This window comes from Caretta caretta, chromosome 19 (assembly GCF_965140235.1).
Source record: "Caretta caretta isolate rCarCar2 chromosome 19, rCarCar1.hap1, whole genome shotgun sequence".
Taxonomy (NCBI): Eukaryota; Metazoa; Chordata; order Testudines; family Cheloniidae; genus Caretta; species Caretta caretta.
Genome location: NC_134224.1, coordinates 10,141,492 through 10,159,424, shown reverse-complemented (window position 1 = coordinate 10,159,424; position 17,933 = coordinate 10,141,492). Strand labels below are relative to the sequence as shown.

The window sequence follows — 17,933 nt, the reverse complement described above, 5'->3', positions numbered from 1 at the left end:
GATCCAGTGAGTCCCCTGAATAAGAGAGAATGCCAGGCCCAGAAAGATGCTTGGTCTTGTCTTTCTTCTTCTTGGAACTAAAGGCCTCAGTTCTATAGAGGATTCAGACATAGTTCAAGAATTGTTCATACGCCTTTCCTTCAACAACAGATCCCTTCTTGGAATAGAGTCAGATGTGTTTGTAATCAGATATCTCTGATCTCAACTTTGGTGTCAATGCTGAAGACTTTGACGAGGACGACTTCTTGGAACCGAAAGGTTTCTGAGCCAAACCAGCTCTTTTGTTTTTCTTGTCTGGAGTCTTATAGCTCTTGGTTCTGGTTTTTTTTTTTTTTTTTTTTTGCCAACAATGATTCTTGTAAAAGGAGGGCCTGAAGTTAGTTCTGCCTCTCCTTCTTAGCTCGAAGTGTAAATGTCCCAGAGAGAGTGCATCGAGAAAAGATCTTTATAGAGGGACACTCTAAGCATGAGGCTGGAAAAACTGCAAGACACGATGCACATCACTTGAATCTGTGCTGCTTGCTCTTTAGATCTGCCATTCCCTTAACAGCTAAACCTAACACTATAATAATCTATTTACAGACAGAAGCAAGGCACTTATGTCAATCAATAAGGATCTTGAATCCTGAAGGCTCTCATCTGTCTGTGGTAGCTGCTGGAAACAACTGAGGCGGCCACACCTGCTGTGCCACCTTGTATAACCACTCCCTCAGAACACGTTCAGACACAGAGTTGGGGGAAGAGAGGGGCATGCAAGCAATGGATCAGGCACTACTAGTAGAAGGCTGCATCATTCAACAACAATGGCCAGCACATGTCCCACGAGTGGGAATATGCAGAGGAAACTCGAAGAAGAATCTAAGTTTCAAGGGGTATGGAGCTGAGAAATCTGATGAGGTTCAATAAGGATAAGTGCAGGGTCCTGCACTTAGGACGGAAGAACCCAATGCACAGCTACAGACTAGGGACCGAATGGCTAGGCAGCAGTTCTGCGGAAAAGGACCTAGGGGTGACAGTGGATGAGAAGCTGGATATGAGTCAGCAGTGTGCCCTTGTTGCCAAGAAGGCCAATGGCATTTTGGGATGTATAAGTAGGGGCATAGCGAGCAGATCGAGGGAAGTGATCGTCCCCCTCTATTCGACATTGGTGAGGCCTCATCTGGAGTACTGTGTCCAGTTTTGGGCCCCACACTACAAGAAGGATGTGGATAAATTGGACAGAGTCCAGCGAAGGGCAACAAAAATGATTAGGGGTCTGGAACACATGACTTATGAGGAGAGGCTGAGGGAACTGGGATTGTTTAGTCTGCAGAAGAGAAGAATGAGGGGGGATTTGATAGCTGCTTTCAACTACCTGAGAGGTGGTTCCAGAGAGGATGGTTCTAGACTATTCTCAGTGGTAGAAGAGGACAGGACAAGGAGTAATGGTCTCAAGTTGCAGTGGGGGAGGTTTAGGTTGGATATTAGGAAAAACTTTTTCACTAGGAAGGTGGTGAAACACTGGAATGCGTTACCTAGGGAGGTGGTAGAATCTCCTTCCTTAGAAGTTTTTAACGTCAGGCTTGACAAAGCCCTGGCTGGGATGATTTAATTGGGGATTGGTCCTGCTTTGAGCAGGGGGTTGGACTAGATGACCTCCTGAGGTCCCTTCCAACCCTGATATTCTATGATTCTATGAGATATACAAAAAGTACTTTGGAATCAAGTTAGCAAGGCAGTTAAGTAAATTCAGTATTATTGTGGAGGATTTGCATATACAAGTTAGGCAGTGCATAGTAGAGTATCCTCAGCTACCTTAAGTGATACTCCTTGCACATACTGAATACCCATTGCTGTATATACCATTATCCCAAAATTGGTGGGATACCACTACTTTTTAGCCATCAGGCCAGTAGGATTGACTCGAGTACTGTTGTGACAATTGGGCCTACAAATTTTCTGTAATTGAAAGCTCAATTGTAAGACGTTTATAAGATGGTAGGATAACTTTAACAAGTGTTGATGGAAAGTAGGTCAAGTTGTTTTCAGTAATGAATGTTATAAACGGGTGCAAAAGAAACAGACAGGGACTAAATCATTGCAAACAAGAGAGGCCATGTTGATATAACTCCAGGACTATGCTGAAATCATGCTGGGTAAAAACAAGATGTGGGGCTGAACCAAATTAATGAACCAAAAGTGGGGTGTTGGATATTAGGCTTATTTGATGACAAAATAATGAGGCAATGGGCTATTCTACCCACCATTTCCTTTGTAGGTCCTTATAGAAAGATTTTGGGGCACAATACAGAAGAACAGATGGAGGAAAGTAAAATGAGCTTCTCCATCATGCTGTCACTCCCACCATCTCCTGGGACCCCGGACCTTCGTCATCCTAATCCTGAGCGGTTCTGACCAGACCAGAGAGAGGGACCCAGATATAGCATTGCCAGCCTTACAAGGTCCAGCTAGATCCCAGCACCAGCTGGGAGGAAATGGGATTGGACTTCAAGAACTGTTCCAGCTCATCTGAACTAACTTCTTCTCTTTTTTCCCCAAAAGGACAGTTATTACCATCTTTAATAAGTCTAAGAGGCTGTCAGACAAAGGGGGTTGTCCTTCTAAAATTCTCTCCAGCTAAAGGGAAAAGGAATGGGAACAAGAAATGTTGTCAAAATTGAAAGCCTTACTTAATACTTCACATTTCAAATGCGGTTTTTCCTTTTCTGTATCTTTCCATGTCTAAAGGTGGCTGATGTCTCTGTATACCAAACCCTGAACCTTGTTTAACACTATTTAAATGTTGGACAGCGAATGGGTTATGTTAACACCTTTAGCCCCCATATTCCATCTAAATGAATACAACAGTACCTCTGTGGGGAGGATTCTGTGAGGGCTTAGGTGTCCATCCTGTTTAAATAACTATTGTATCAGAGTGCATATGTGATGACCTTATGAAATTGTGATTGTTAGACCACCTTTCAAGCAGGACAAATATTGGTTTCTAGACCTGCTCCAGACCCTCCATGTTGTTCTGAGGCTCACTGCAAGTGGTGAATATGAGCAGCATTTCAAACACGTTCAAGCTGGTTAGAATGGAAAGTTTCAACCCCAAAGTTGGCTGGGAAGTATCCTCTACATTCCAAGAACATTTATGCTTCAATCTCTTGTTGTCAATAAATTGATACGGTCTACAGCTAACAGTTTGGGCAACATACCAAAAGTTCAAGGTGAGCGGCCCCATGCGCCAAACAGTTTATCTGATTCCTAACTCTGAACACATTTGTATTGACACAGACGTTGATGCACAGAGGAGGAGGAGTAGTAACATAAGGCAGCCTTGTTGGCATGGATACAAGAGACACCATACCAGCGTGTGCCAGACCTGAGACAAACCAGAAGGGAAAAGAATTTTTAAAGAAGCCGTTACATGCAAAGGACCCAAACCACCCGCCACTAAACTATGGATCAAGGCCAGATTCAAGCAGGCACAACTCCATTGACCTCACTGCTTAAGTCTTCTGATGTCCCTGAGGAAAGTCAGTTCTGTTTACGCAGGGAAATTGACCAGCATAGCTAGAGCAGAATGACTATTTCACTGTAGTCATGCCATTGTAAAACTCTTACTCCAGATTAATTATTCTGCTTCCAACTTCCAAAGTATGGGGGAGTTAAAATGACATAGCAATGGAAGAATAATTATTTTACTATAGCTATGCTGGTCAATTTCCCCATGTAGGCATACCCTAATAGATGGACCTGTGTTGCTGGGAATAGCGAGTGGACATCTCAACAGCAAGGCTTCAGAGTAGATGGCAAGTGGGAGGGGCTATTCAGAGTAACTGAAGGGAGAAAGATACTTGTGCTGTTGGATTGCTGCAAGGAAAAGGAAACTTTTAAATTGGAGGACTCCCATTAGAGAGTCTACTGGGGCAAACCAAGGAAAGTTGACACTTCTCTGCTCTCAAGAGCAGTAAATACAGCTGAGATTCACACACTGAAGAGAAAAGGAGTACTTGTGGCACCTTAGAGACTAACAAATTTATTTGAGCATAAGCTTTCGTGAGCTACAGCTCACTTTATCGGATGCATCCGATGAAGTGAGCTGTAGCTCACGAAAGCTTATGCTCAAATAAATTTGTTAGTCTCTAAGGTACCACAAGTACTCCTTTTCTTTTTGCGAATACAGACTAACATGGCTGCTACTCTGAAACCTGTCACACTGAAGAGAGTTGCTCAGTTCAGTCCTGGAAGCCATCCTTATAACATCCTTGTACAGTTATTTCAAGATTTCCCCAGTTCCTCTCACTGAAGATCCACACAGACACACACACACACGGGAGGGAGGCACCCAGGATATACAAGGCAGCTAGGAATCTAGGTCTCAATACTACAATATCTAAGGGTTCAGAAGGACTCAAAAAGTTCAGATGAACAGGGCTAGAAGTACAGTAACTCCACACTTAACGTCCTCCCGCTTCATGTTGTTTCAAAGTTACATCACTGCTCAATTAGGGAACATGCTCGTTTAAAGTTGTGCAGTGCTCCCTTATAATGTCATTTGGCTGCCTGCTCTGTCCATTGCTTGTAAGATTTTGTGGAAGAGCAGCAACTTTACAAGGGAGTATCACACTATTTCCTTTTCTCTGCCTCCTCCCCCTCCCTCTCAGTGCTTCCCCCACCGCCAAACAGCTGTTTGGCAGCGCTTAGGACTTTCTGGGAGGGAGGGGGAGGAGTGTGGAAGTGCTGCATCTCCACTCCTCCCCCTCCCTCTCAGAAAGTCCTAAGTGCCACCAAACAGCTGTTTGGAGGCGCTTAGGACTTTCGGGGGCGAGGAGGGGGGGAAGGAGTGGGGATGCAGCGTGCTCCAGAGAGGAGGTGGAGTGGGGGTGGGAAGAGGCGGGCCTGGAGCATCCCCCGGCAAAGTCGGTGCCTGTTCTTCTCCGGGTAAGCTGCCATTGCTGCTGCGAAGGTGCTTCCTAGTGTCCTTGCCTGCAGCAGGCTGTGCCTGTGTGGGATAAGCCAGGGGCACTTCCCACACACAGTACAGTACAATACATAATGCCTTTTGTCTTCCCCCCAAAAATTTCCTTGGAACCTAACCCCCCGCATTTACATTAAATCTTATGGGAAAATTGGATTCGTTTAACATTATTTCACTTAACGTTGTAGTTATATTCCCGAAAAATGCAACTTTAAGTGAGGAGTTACTGTAGTCTCTGAGGGCTGATTTCTATTAAGATTGTGATATTTAGTTCCTGTAAATAAGAGTTTCCCCTCTACAGGCCAGATTCTGCCATCCTTAAATCTTGATTAGTGCCTTATTCCACAATTAATCCTAACGATTTCAGTTGCAGAGTGAGTTCTAAACTTGAGTGAAGATGGCATAATTTAGCTGTTAGCAGCACTGAGTTCCCCCACCACTGAGACACCTGGGGAGAAGAAATGCATTTATACACACAGCTTTTCATCTGTAGATGTCAAAACGCTTTACAAAAGGCAGGCAAATACCATCATCCCCATTTTAAAAGAGAGGAGCAGTGACTAGCATAGCTTATTCTGTAGCTAAAGGGATGGGTGAACATTCAGCCAGTAAAATAACTTCAACTGAATGACATGTTTATTATAAAGTTCAGACAGAAACCCTGAGTTACCAGCCATAGAACAAAATTAAATTAAAAAATAAAAAAGAAAAAGATTTTGCTTTGCATCATGGATTCCTGGATGGTGCTAAGTGAAACAGGAATAAAAAAGAAAGAAACCAAAGCCAACCCAGAAAGACTTGACTTCACAAAAGAGAATATTTCTTCCCCATCAGCATCTGTTCATCCAACAGAATCCTGAATGAATGCTGGGGGAAAGAGGAGGAATGGTCCAGACCCTGCAGGTATCTGGGACAGTTTAACCAAGTAGGTGCTTAAAATGGCTTATGCTCTCTTACAGCAGCCATGTGGGGGAAACCAAAACCTACAGGTTGAAATTTAAGAACTGGTTTTACAAACTGTACACAAAAATGCCGCGACTTCTCTAATAGGTGGTTCTGGAAAGAACAGCTGCTAGTTTGACATTGGGGAGGGTACAAAAAGTTTGAGGGGGGGGAGAAAAAAAAAAGGGTCAGACTTCCAGCTGCACCAGCCCTGAACCCCAAATCAGCCGTGAAAGGTGATGTGTCTAGAACCAAGGTCTGGCCCTTCACAGGAAAAGACAAATCAGATTTGCTCTTTCGTGACATCATTACACAGATTATATATTCTAGTCCTCATATACACAAATGGATCCCTTTAAAAATTGTATCAATTTACACTTTTTAAAAAAAGGTTTTACAGTGAACTTCTATCAGGACAGGCGAGTCCACAAAGAGAAGAGCTAGTCTTTCAGAAGGAAAAAGGCACTTGGCCTTGACATGGTTTGGAGGAAGACAGTTTGCAAATGGGCTTCCTTTCACACGTTGTTTTCCTGCCTGTTTCCCTGCTTCCCATCTTCAGCAGCTTGTGCAATGTCAGGAGTGACAGCACTGCACAGCGATGGCATGGACTGCCCAGGCTTCCTACTACAGTGAGGTGGAGGGGAGCTTCTTCACCCGCCTCTGTGCCAGAATGGATGACTCAATGGGCTTCAGCTGGGGGCTTGGCTTGGAGCGGTTTAATGCAGAGTATGTTGCAACCATGGCTCCCTTGGAGAAAAGAATGAAAAAAAGAAGTCACTGAATTGTCACGGGACTGCATCCACCAATAATAGCTGGGAGGCAGAAATATCTTTGTACCCTACTGAAAATTACTTCATGGTAGGCTGGCCATCATATGAGAAACTGGTTTCTTTTTAGGAGAGAGATTATCAGAAGTCTTTCTGTGGCCTGCAGGAGTCAGTTTCTGCCTTGTACTTACTAACCATTCCCCTCCCACTGCAACTTCCCCCAGATCATTCCTTTGCCCTGGCAGCAGATGTTCTGTCCTGATCACCCTACCCCCCACACCTTGAGTCTGCTTTACCTGCTACCCAGAGGTGGTGATGGAGCAAGAGGGCACTGCTGAATGCACCACAGGCCAGGCACAGCCCCACAATGCGTACCTTTACAAGCTGTACATCCTGGTGACTCAGCTGGCTCTGGGGTAACCTATCCTTCTGCGTTATCCAGGGATGCTGCAGAACTTGTTTGGCTGTCAGGCGCTGGTGAGGGTCAATATGGAGCATCTTTGTTACCAGATCCTGGAGCAAGCATTCAGAGAATTAGACTTCAGAAAGGTGGTGCAAACCCATCGGAGAGAGGTTCATCTCATTCAAAGGCCAGACTTAGAAATTCGTTATCCTGGGGAATAGCGGCTATCAGCCTGGTCACAAAAGATGGGGCTGAGCCTCAATGGCCACGGATGGGCCACTATAGATTGGTATTGCATGCCAGCACTAATTGCAAAATGCTGAAGTGCCCTACAGAGGCACCGCTGCCCCTGTTTTGGAGGGAAACGTGCATGTGAGATGGGAGCTACTGAACCCAAATGGTGCGGGAAGAAAAAGTGAAAGCAGTAGGGAGGTTTATTTTAAACAGGCTGCACAGCAGCTGTCCTTACTTGACCTGAGCTACAGACTTAATGCAGGTACCAGACCCTACCTTGGCTGCCTCAGAAACCGTGTCCCAATTTCCTCCTTTGAGAGTGAACTTCCCCCCGCCTATTCGGCTCAAGATGTCCTCTGGGGTGTCACTGGGCCCATTTGCAAAAGGAGTGTATCTGAAAAACAGAAAATTTGCAGGTTCCTCTTCTAACCGAGCAGAACTGAAATCTGAGTGAGTGATAGCCAAGAAGGGCAATACGGCCTCTGCAGCAGGGCACACCCATGAGCAATATACCCACAGATGCCGTCAATGGGTAAACGCAGCAGGTACTTACCCTGCCAACATCGTATAGAGGAGTATCCCTAAACTCCAGATGTCACATCCCTCATCGTAGCCTTGACGTTTTAGTACCTATGCAGAATAAGCCAAGAGAAAGATGTCAGTTTCTCTCAGAGTTCCTGCTCTGTGAGGCAATGAGCATCGGTTTGACCCCTTTGCCTGCGTGCCGGACTTTTCTACGGCTCTGTCAGGGTCAGGGGCTGAAGGCTGGGACTCAGCTTGGCTTTGGTTCCATGGCTGAAGAGGAAACATCTCAGGCATGTCAAAATAGCCATGGAAAAGAATCAGGCACGAACAGAATCACACTCTGCATATTAATTCTCCTGGGAAGCCAGTTCTCTGACACCTAGATATACTCATTGAATTAGGTGGCCAGTACACTGGCTTTTCAGCCCCCTAAATGAGGGGCTTGTTTGCAAGCCAGCGACCCACCCAGTCCTGAAATGGAGGGTCACTGCTTCTAAAGCCCCACCAATACAGCAAGTCTGTTAAGGAACCCAGAGATTGCAGGAGACAGAAATAAATCAGGGGGCAACTTCTAGACTAGGAAAGGGAGTTGACAGAATCATTTGGGTTTGAATTGTGCCAATACTTCACGAGGAGGCAATAGATAGAGGGTAGGAAAGAAAAGAAGCAGGAGGGTATGAAACCTAGTCCCAGAACTTGCCTCAGTTAGTTTCATACTGGGAGAGTATTTCCGCTTTTGCCTGCTCCCCAAAGTGGGCCCTGCTGGCAGAGTGTACCAGAGCTAGCCCTGGCCAACATTTCAGCAGGTAACTAATGTTGGCAGAGAACCACAGCCTGATGGAGGACAGCGAGAGTTTCAGGTCATGAGCCGCTTACCTCAGGGGCCACGAAGTTTGCAGTGTAGCAAGGGGTCATGAGAAGGCCATTCTCAGCTCTCAGCTGCTTGGCAAAGCCAAAGTCACAAATGCGAATGCTCTCTGGGTTTCCAGACTCATCCACGTAGAGAATGTTGCTGGGTTTCAAGTCTCGATGAACTACCTGTGAAGTAAACAACAGCAGGTGCTGCTGTCACACACCTCTGGCAGCTGCACTCAAGGCTGCAGGTGAAGCGAATAGCACAGTCTTAGATTTCATGCCTGGCCTGTCTCAAGACTGAAATGTATCCGAACAGGCAGCTACTTCCTGGAGAAGGGGCAGGATAGTAGCCCTGTGCCCGCCTGCTTTCCACTTGATTGCGCAGGGACCGGTCAGCATCTCAGCCTCCCGTACTCACCCCTTGAGAATGCAGATACTCTACAGTTTTACAGATCGTGTGCAGCACAGAACTGGCCTCCCGCTCAGAGAAACACTTCTGTCTGAGGATCCTGTCCAGCAGCTCCCCTCCTCTCATCAGCTCAGTCACCAGGAAGACATGCTTCCCGTCATCATACACCTGCCAAAGCAGTCATGCTGGGGTTAGTCCCTAAAACAATAATGATCTCTCTCACACACACACACGTCCGTCCTGGGGGCAGAGTTACCTACAGCCACGCACCCTGTGGCCATATTAAAGTCATTTCCTGCATGTATTATGTGCTGTTTAGTCTCATGCAGATCTAGTTGGAGGGGACTTTCACAAGCTCTTTAAAAAGCTGAAGCAGAGCCAAGTTTTGATTCACAAGTGGAGGGACTCCTCTACGCAGCCTTTGTTACCAGGCAGTGCTGGGGGAACAGGCTGGTTTAATGCTGTGTGCACTCTGCCTGGGATCAGGTAAGGAATGGAGCATGGACCAAAGAAGCGCTGCTCACTGCTGGAAGACCTGATGACACCACAGCCGCTGGGCGCACTAAGAAATTCAGTGATACTTCAAGGGAAAGTAGCTGTGTATGGTGAACCAAGCTATAGCTTGAGAGAGACAGCCGCTCTGAGCTAGGACTTGTAGCAATCAGGTGGTATCAGAAACCCACAGTGCACATCCAATGGGATGTTTCCAAAGCAGGCCGTTAGTACTTCTACCACAAGCTCTACAGAAACCCTCCATCTCCCCCAGCACATTGCTGGGGAGCTCTGACACCTCCCCAGACCTGCCACCATTCTACTGGGGGGTTCTCAGGAGCAACAGCTTCAGCCTCAGCAGGCAGGCCTGCCTGTGCTTTCAGAGACAACATCTCTGCTTCGGTGCAAGTTCAACACGGTTACACTCACATCTTTCAGTGTGATGATGTTTGGGTGCTGCCCGTACCGCAGGAGGATCTCCATCTCCTCAGAAGGGTCTCGTTTACTCTTATCAATGATCTGCAGGAGAACACAGGTAAGTGTTAGCCAGGACTGGGGTCCTTCTGCAAGGCAGGTAGGACAGAGCTGTGTGCATGGAGAAACAACAGGTGGAGCACGGCAGAATTTAGCCAGGTTTGAGATTCTAAAATTATTTCCACTCCCCACCTCCTGCTGTCTTGATTTCCAGAACAACTCATTTTACTGTCAGTTATACATCCCCATGATCACATGGGGCACCACATCAGCCTTTGTTCAGGCCAAGAAGCACTCGATGGAATCCCTAAAGCCCAACACACAAGTGCAATTACTGAGAAGTCATGTATGGTACCAAACTTCCCTCTCCTGGAACAGAATGTCACTTCTGTTGGACCCAGGACCCCCAGCCCAGAAATCCAGCCTGGCTTCTTGCAGGATTGTACAGAGCTGCAGGGACAACGGCACTTCACTCCGTTTTATTTTCAGAGGCTGTTACTAGAGTAAAAAGGAAACCTGAGTGTGGGAGTGCACATGAGCGAGAGATGGCAGACTACAAACCTTGACGGCATATTCCATGTTGGTGGATTTATGAATGCAGCGTTTACACACTGAATAGGAGCCCACACCGATCGTCTCCCTCACTACGTAGCCTTCATTAAACTGGAGGCTCTTGCCATGCAGCTGCTACAGTGGGATGAATGGAGACATGAAACAAGGAAAAAAAAGTGTTAGTTTAGGGAAACACCACAGTACACCAACAAAATGGAGGATGGACTGACTGACTACTACCCGCTGTATCACACAGCTTCTTACTCTCCCTGTCCTTGGCAGGGAGAATAAGAAAGAAGGGCAAATGCAAACCACATTTCTAGAGTGCCTTTCAGCCCAGAGCTACCACCCACTGAAATGCAGCCACCTCTAAGGTGGGGGACAGCAGCCACATGGCACAGAGTTGGGGCAGTGCCCTGGTGTTCTTGGCTGAACAGTTCACCAGCCCGGGGAAGTTACGGAAAGAGTCACAGGATCTTCAGCATTCAAGCAAAGCCGAAAGGACCTTGGTCTTTAAGGCTGTAATTTTCAAAGGTCCCTAAGGGAGCTAGGCATCTAAATCCTATTTAATTTCAATGAAATCTGGGCACATAACTGCCTTAAACCCTTTGAAAAATCATAGGCCATTTCATCCGAAAGACCCACATATGGCAAGCTGCATCGACTCAACTGACTTGCCGCTGCAGGATGAAGGGTTGAGCTTGCCCCAGCAGGATATGAATCCTCTGGTCCTGTGCGTAAACATGCACGATTGGGTCAAACCTTCCAGGATTTTTGATCTTGTAGCATGTTGAAGTCTGATCTCTAGTAATCTCGCCACAGGAGGTTATGTGGTGACTTTACCTTGGCCCACTATAGGCTAGGTCTCTTCATTTGTAATAGGTGATCAAGAGCTGCCTTTTCTCCCCTGCCCTTCCTCTTGTTCACATCCACAGCCTGGCTAAGCTATTGAACAAATTCATACACATATCTGGAATCCACCGGGGAACTGCTCAGGGAGTTTGCAAGAGGAAATCCCTCCTTTTCCACAGGAAAAAGCCTTGCCCTCAGGCTTCAGCCAGGCTGTCACTTATCAGCCCTCATCGTCTGGCTGAGCCACGCCAGGCTTCTGGAATTACCACTGCAGTTTAAGATAGGTCTTTCCTTGGTCTGGTCCCCTTACCTGTACCACAGAATGCAGAGGTGCCTGGGTAGGTTTGACCATGCCGTCCTCCATCAATCCAGTTGCCACAAAACTGAACCCTCGGAAGAGCTGATGGGCCCCCGCGCTCGGGGGAATTCCGGGGGAGTCTGGAATAAGTCAGAAAAAGAGTGGTCCTGCAGCAGCCTGCCAGTAGCTGACAATTTACCCCTCGCATACTAAGAGTTATGGATACTCCATAGTACTAGACAGTAGCCACACCGCATATTATTCCACAGCTGAATAGACCATTGACCCATGAGAGCCCCCTGCAGATTTTACTTCTGCACCACCTACTCCTTGTCGAGAGCTGTAACCCTCTGAAGTCAGTGTTCCTCATTTTACAGTGAGGACAGGCCTAGTCCTGCTGGAATAGGAGTCAGTGTAATACGCCTCACCCCAGTACTGTGTGTTTATACAGCCAGAGCATCCAGTACCAATTTCCTGTTTACTGGGGTGCACACAAACCTTTCGGCGTACGAGAGGTGAACTCTGTGTCAAAATAAAAGGTGTCATCTGGTCGTGCCACTGCAGGCTTGAAAGGTGGTTTGATCTCCCTGCGATATAGCTTCTGCAAAACAGAACGCCAAGGATGCCATTCAGCAAACCATCCCTGACAGGGAGGTGTCCCAATTGTCAGACATTCCCAAACACCCTAAGGGGATGGATTTACCAGGAATGAGAAGTCATGAGGAGGAAACTTTACAAGCTGGAAATTGCTTGGTAGCATAGTGAAGAATTATAGCTCAGTCAGAGTTTAAGTCTCTCATTGGAAGGCCCTTCCATGGAGCTGTTGAGTCACTTCTGTGGCAGAAGCTTGCAGTATTTCTCCTCCCTAGGCATCTGCTACCCAAGAGCCAAAACACCTTGTATCTCCAGGGTGCCAAGAAGCCAGCTATCCAGGAACTAGTTTATGCCACCAGGGTCTGCTGCGTCTTCTCTGCTCACTCTGGCATCAGATGCTGGGCCTGAAACCTACATCTAGGAACAGCTAGAGGAATTCCTGGCAGGGAGTTTTTTCCTTCCCACAGCCTTTCTGAATTGCTACTTGAAGATAGTTTGAGAGGTTCCCTATCCCAGCATCATGGGAGGTCTGTTCTAAAGCATTTCTAGGTCTTCTATAGCCTCCATCACCACAGTATCCGAATGCCTCAAGCACTAACTGGCCAGTCCTCAGACGACCTCTCCAAGGTACAGGAGTAGAGATGGGGAACACAGGTGCCAAGAGATCACGTGACTTGCTCAAAGTTACACAGGAAGCCTGTGGTAAAGCAGGAAACTGAGTTCCAGTCTTAGTCACCAAACCATCCTGGCCCAATCGCTTCAGCCAGATATTATTCTATTAGGACAGTTTCTGTCTTTCCAACTGTAGATCCATTCCTTCCAAAGATTCCTGTCCCTCAAGGATATTTTCCAATACCTCCGAGGCCATCCCTCTCCTGCTAAATCCCAGATTAGCTTCCACATCCTTCCACTGCAAGAGACGGATGATCTCATTTTGATCTGAATTCACACATGTAGGGTATTTGCCGTGACAAACATGATTTCTGTTCAGTTTCCTACTTCAGCCATCCAGGTGACTCCCGTTCCTTTTGTGCAAACACTGGTTTGGGGAAGGACTCTGACAGCTGATGAACAATAGGACACAGCCTGTTGACTGCCGGTCACTCTATAAGCATCTGTATTATTGCAGAGCTAAGTCAGTCAAGTGACTCATGCCTCTCCCCTTCATTGGTATGCAAGTTTGAGAGCATGTAGAATCCAATATCTAAGCAAAGAAAGGTTCAATACTCACATTCCAGTCAATGGTGGAGTAGAAAGGGTGACGCTTTATCTCTTCTGCCCCATCTGTACCAGAACCTGGAAGACAGACATCACTCTGGATTTAGTGCTATATACCCACTCCACTGCTAACAAAATAAGCAAGGCAAAAATCCACTGTGCAATGTGACTGGGTATTAGTGGGAATCAAGCTGTACTGAGATATGCGGGAGAACCTAGCCAAAATCCAAATGTATCTGACCTACTTGGACAACAGGAGCCAAGATGTTGCACCTGGTGCTCCCAGAAACAATGTAATACCAGATGTCTTACCTAATCTGTTGGCTGGATTTCTTTTGAAAAGGGCTCGCAGGAGACTCTGTGCTTCGGAGCTCAGGAACTGAGGCATGCCCAGCTTTGCTCTGGAAAGAAGAGAAATTGTGCAATTAACTATGAGTAAGTAAAACAAACAAACAGGCGCTGACTGCAGCTCCTCTGCCACCTAGCTTCCCACGTCTTCCCTTGACGTATGAGAGAGAGAGTCAGTTTTTCGCTCAGTATTTTAACACTGTGCCCTCTGTAAGTCTGTTTATAGAAATTCTTGCAAATTAATGCCATTAAACTGTTATAACCCCCAGGATGCAAAATTCCGGACATCCTAGCATAGGGTGACCAGATACCAAGTATGAAAAATCAGGACAGAGGTGAGAAGTAATAGGAGCCTATATAAGACAAAGCCCTGAATATCGGGACTGTCCCTATACAATTAGGGCATCTGGTCACCCTATCCTAGGAGCAGAGCAGCAAGCTTTGCCCCTGTAGAGACACTGAAGAATAACTCCTCTTACTTGAGAATGAAGGTCATTGTCTCCTTACGGTCTTTTCCCTGGAATGGCAGAGAGCCAGTGAGCATCTCAAACTGGAAAGAAGAGCAAGAGAGAAGGTTAAATGATTGAGTGAGAGTTTCGAGGAGCAGCAGATCCTAATATGCTTTAGGCAGAGAGCCCTGTAACACTGACCCTTAATAGGGTTAATGGTAATTTACATAGTCTTTCAAAGAACTCCTTAGAGCTGAAAGGGTCATGGATTGAATCGCCACCAGGTGGCAGCTCTAGATCCAAACAAGGAACACTAGCATCACTTCCAGTCTGAAATGAAAGTATCTTAACAGGAAACTTAAGCGGTCTTAATGAGACAAAATGTGACAGTCTTGAGAGATTGTCAGAAACCATCTAAATTCTACATGGAACAGCTATGAATGTAGCTGATCTCTGTGAAATTCGTTGCACTTCACTACTGATCGCTTTGGGCAGAGTAACTTATATGGGAGCTTGGAAACATCGGAGTGATTATTAGATCTTTCCCAGTTCAATAGTTCTCTGTTAGAGATACAGTATAACGCACAGAGATATTGCACCATCTCTCCAGAGCTACCATTTAAAGAGCCACCATAAAATTAGGCTTCAAACATGCTAGTTAGCTACCATACCATTAATACACCATATGACCACCAGTCAGCGCTGTGGGTGTGGCCCTGACGATTCACAACTTCTGGTGCCATATATTCCACTGTCCCACAGAAGGAATATGCTTTCTTCTCATGGTCAATGGCTTCTTTACTCAAACCAAAATCTACACAAAAGAGAAAAACCATGAACACATGCCCACTTTCTACAAATAGAGGACAGGCATGGAAGAATGTCTGTATCTCAAGTTGCAAGTCTGCTGTAGTGCAAGATTTTTGGAGTCACCTTACCTGTGAGTTTGATGTGTCCTTCTTCATCCAAGAGGATGCTGTGAGAGTGAGAAGAGAGACAGGCATGTAAACACCAATGATCATTACCGTAACAGAGATATTAACAAGCGATCCAGCACTTTTTTCTGCTCCTGAGAGGCTAGTTAAAAAGCTTTAAGAACCCCAGAAACAGATCTTAACTCCACCACTTTCAGCCCCGATGGTTTAAGCCCTTTCATCAAGATGTATGATGCAAAGAGAATGGCCCCATTTTCCTCCAGCCACTTACTCTCTCCCTCCTAACAGGGATGCTTTGTGCAAGGACTCCATTATTTAAAATACCGTAGCATCTTGGAGCTCCAGTCCTGGATCAGGAACCCACTGTGCTAGGCATTATACAAACACAGAACAAAAAGACACTCCTGCCCCAAAGAGCTTACAATATAAGTATAAAGACAAGAGACAACAGATGGACAGACAGAGGACTACATGGAATCAATGAGACAACACTGGTCAGCAGGACACGCAGCTGCCTCAGCACACCCACGGCCTAACTGTTAAGTTTTTTGTAGGCACTATAGCAGAGGAGATTTGAAGAACCCCTACTTTTCCTTTGATGGCCCTACGGGGGGGGTTTGATGCCCGAGCCTTTATACAGTCTCTTTGGAGTACTCCTAGTATTTGCTATTATAAGCAACCCAGCATTTTAGTCAGCTAGAATACAGAATCTGAGTCCTTGGGTCAACAAGAAAAAGCAAAGCTTAAAAAGAAGTCTGTTATTGTCAGAAACAACTGCCCTACTATTCCATACTCCCCTGGAATCCATTCTCTCTCTCTGACTGTGTCTAGGTCATCTGATGTGATGTGCAAGATTCTGAGCCCAACCGTCAGGCTTCATGTGAACTGGGTCCCAAACGATTTCTGTGCAAGGACTATTCAGTTGCACAAGTGATGTGTATCTCTACAGAGGTCCTGCTTTTTGCATAGCCCCTCCCCTGGGGGACTGTTCATTGCTCACTATATAGCCCACTACTGCCAGAGTCAGCTGGGAGCCGTAGACTAGCACGAGGTGCTCTCCTAGCCCAGAAGAGGGCAAGCATGCTGCGCCAGTGTTCCCAGCCCGGCTGCCTAGGAAGGGAAGGAGAAAGCTGGAGCCTTCTTCTCCTTCTCTCTTTCCACACAAGAGATTTAGGCTACTGCTACTCCTTCGTCCAGCCTACTTTCTCAGCTTAACAGGACGACGCTTTGGCATTTAAAGACTACAGACGTGAGATTGAGCTGCAGAAGAGCTGGCCCAGTGCTTTGTCATTAAATCAGAGGCATCGTAACGTTCTGCTATACATACTTCTCTGGTTTGAGGTCTCGGTATAGGATTCCCAGGCTGTGTAAATGATCAAGCCCCAGAGCCAGCTCAGCTAGGTAGAACTTCACATCTTCCTCAGTGAACATTACCTGAGGGACAGAGGAGACAGACACCTGGGTTATAAGAAATCAGCCTCCCAAGAACATACCATGAAGTTGTTTCCCATCCCAAACATCCCCTCACCAACATACCCAGCCACTTGCTCCCTCTCACCCCTTCAGACTTGTATTTCCTGCTATCCTGAGATTAAACAGCACAATTAGATGTTGCTAAGCAGTGAGCTGATGTTAATTTAGGATCTTCATTTACATCAGCTATTGTTCTCAATTATCTTTACCTGTCACTTCAATTTGCAGATCAACTTCCCATCCCTAGACGCCTTCCTTGCCCCCTCCTCCATAGGAGCAAATCAGTTCAATTAAGCAGCTACACTGCAGCAGGACAGAGAAAGGGAGTCACTGGTTCCCATCTCTGTCACTTTACACAGCAAGAGACACAGCTCTAGCCAGTCAGGGCTCACCTCATCTATGTAGCCACTGTTTTCTTTTCCGATGAGCTGGAGAACAGTGCTCCAAATACCAGTGGTCCTCTGCAATAGGCACCCACTGTTGCCTACACTGGTAGAGCTGAACATGCACGCACCGTGAACAGCCCAGCAAGATCCCAAGGCATGCTCACCTCTTTGGAAAGCCGAGTGAAGAGATCTCCTCCTCTCAAGAAATCCAAGATGAGATAGAGTTTGCCCTCTGTCTGGAATGCTGAAACATAGGCCAGAGCAGGAATCAGTGCCCTTCTACTCATTGACTGCTTGGCAATGTCAGATACCACCCAAAGATGGGTGGCTTTAGGTTTTTAGATGCCCCACATTCCCACTAGGCTCAATACAGATATGGCTAGTGACTGGGTGTCAAAATGAGATCACCTGCAAAGTCAGCACTGGGATGGGAGAGGACCAAGAACACTTAGGTGCTGCAGGAATTGGCACTGGTGATTGAGTAGGTGATTGAGTATTTCTTCCCTTGAAATCGGTGCCTAATCAATGCATGCATGCTGCGAGGCAGTGACTTACTGGAAGTGCTGTTTTTGCAAAGGAGAAATAAGAGGTGCCGACCACTGTAGTGCACAAATCTCCCACGATACCTTTCCTAGGAGTAGGAGTGTTAACCCTGGGAACAAATTCTAGTACAAGGAGTTATTCTGCCTTCTTAAATCCCCCCTGCTGTTTTGGTAACTGCAGCACCAGCTGCCTCTGGAGCCACGCACAATGGAGAGCTCAGC

General features: G+C 46.5%; 1 protein-coding gene across 5 annotated transcripts in view; it reads right to left on the bottom strand.

The window, feature by feature from the left end:
* Positions 1-5,581: 5,581 nt before the first annotated feature.
* The window catches only part of RPS6KA1 (ribosomal protein S6 kinase A1), a 67,973-nt gene continuing 55,621 nt past the window's right edge, over positions 5,582-17,933 (bottom strand). For all 5 annotated transcript variants that reach the window (XM_048825926.2, XM_048825928.2, XM_075121337.1 and 2 more), the window contains 17 exons: positions 17,334-17,413; positions 16,638-16,744; positions 15,314-15,351; positions 15,047-15,189; positions 14,406-14,476; positions 13,891-13,979; positions 13,592-13,656; positions 12,265-12,367; positions 11,779-11,906; positions 10,626-10,751; positions 10,020-10,109; positions 9,108-9,266; positions 8,711-8,872; positions 7,863-7,939; positions 7,586-7,703; positions 7,048-7,185; positions 5,582-6,652 (listed from right to left, as the gene is read on the bottom strand). In XM_048825926.2, coding sequence (XP_048681883.1) covers positions 6,530-6,652; positions 7,048-7,185; positions 7,586-7,703; positions 7,863-7,939; positions 8,711-8,872; positions 9,108-9,266; positions 10,020-10,109; positions 10,626-10,751; positions 11,779-11,906; positions 12,265-12,367; positions 13,592-13,656; positions 13,891-13,979; positions 14,406-14,476; positions 15,047-15,189; positions 15,314-15,351; positions 16,638-16,744; positions 17,334-17,413 — 1,817 coding nt within the window. In that variant the 3' untranslated portion in view covers positions 5,582-6,529. The remainder of the gene's footprint in view (positions 6,653-7,047; positions 7,186-7,585; positions 7,704-7,862; positions 7,940-8,710; positions 8,873-9,107; positions 9,267-10,019; positions 10,110-10,625; positions 10,752-11,778; positions 11,907-12,264; positions 12,368-13,591; positions 13,657-13,890; positions 13,980-14,405; positions 14,477-15,046; positions 15,190-15,313; positions 15,352-16,637; positions 16,745-17,333; positions 17,414-17,933) is intronic.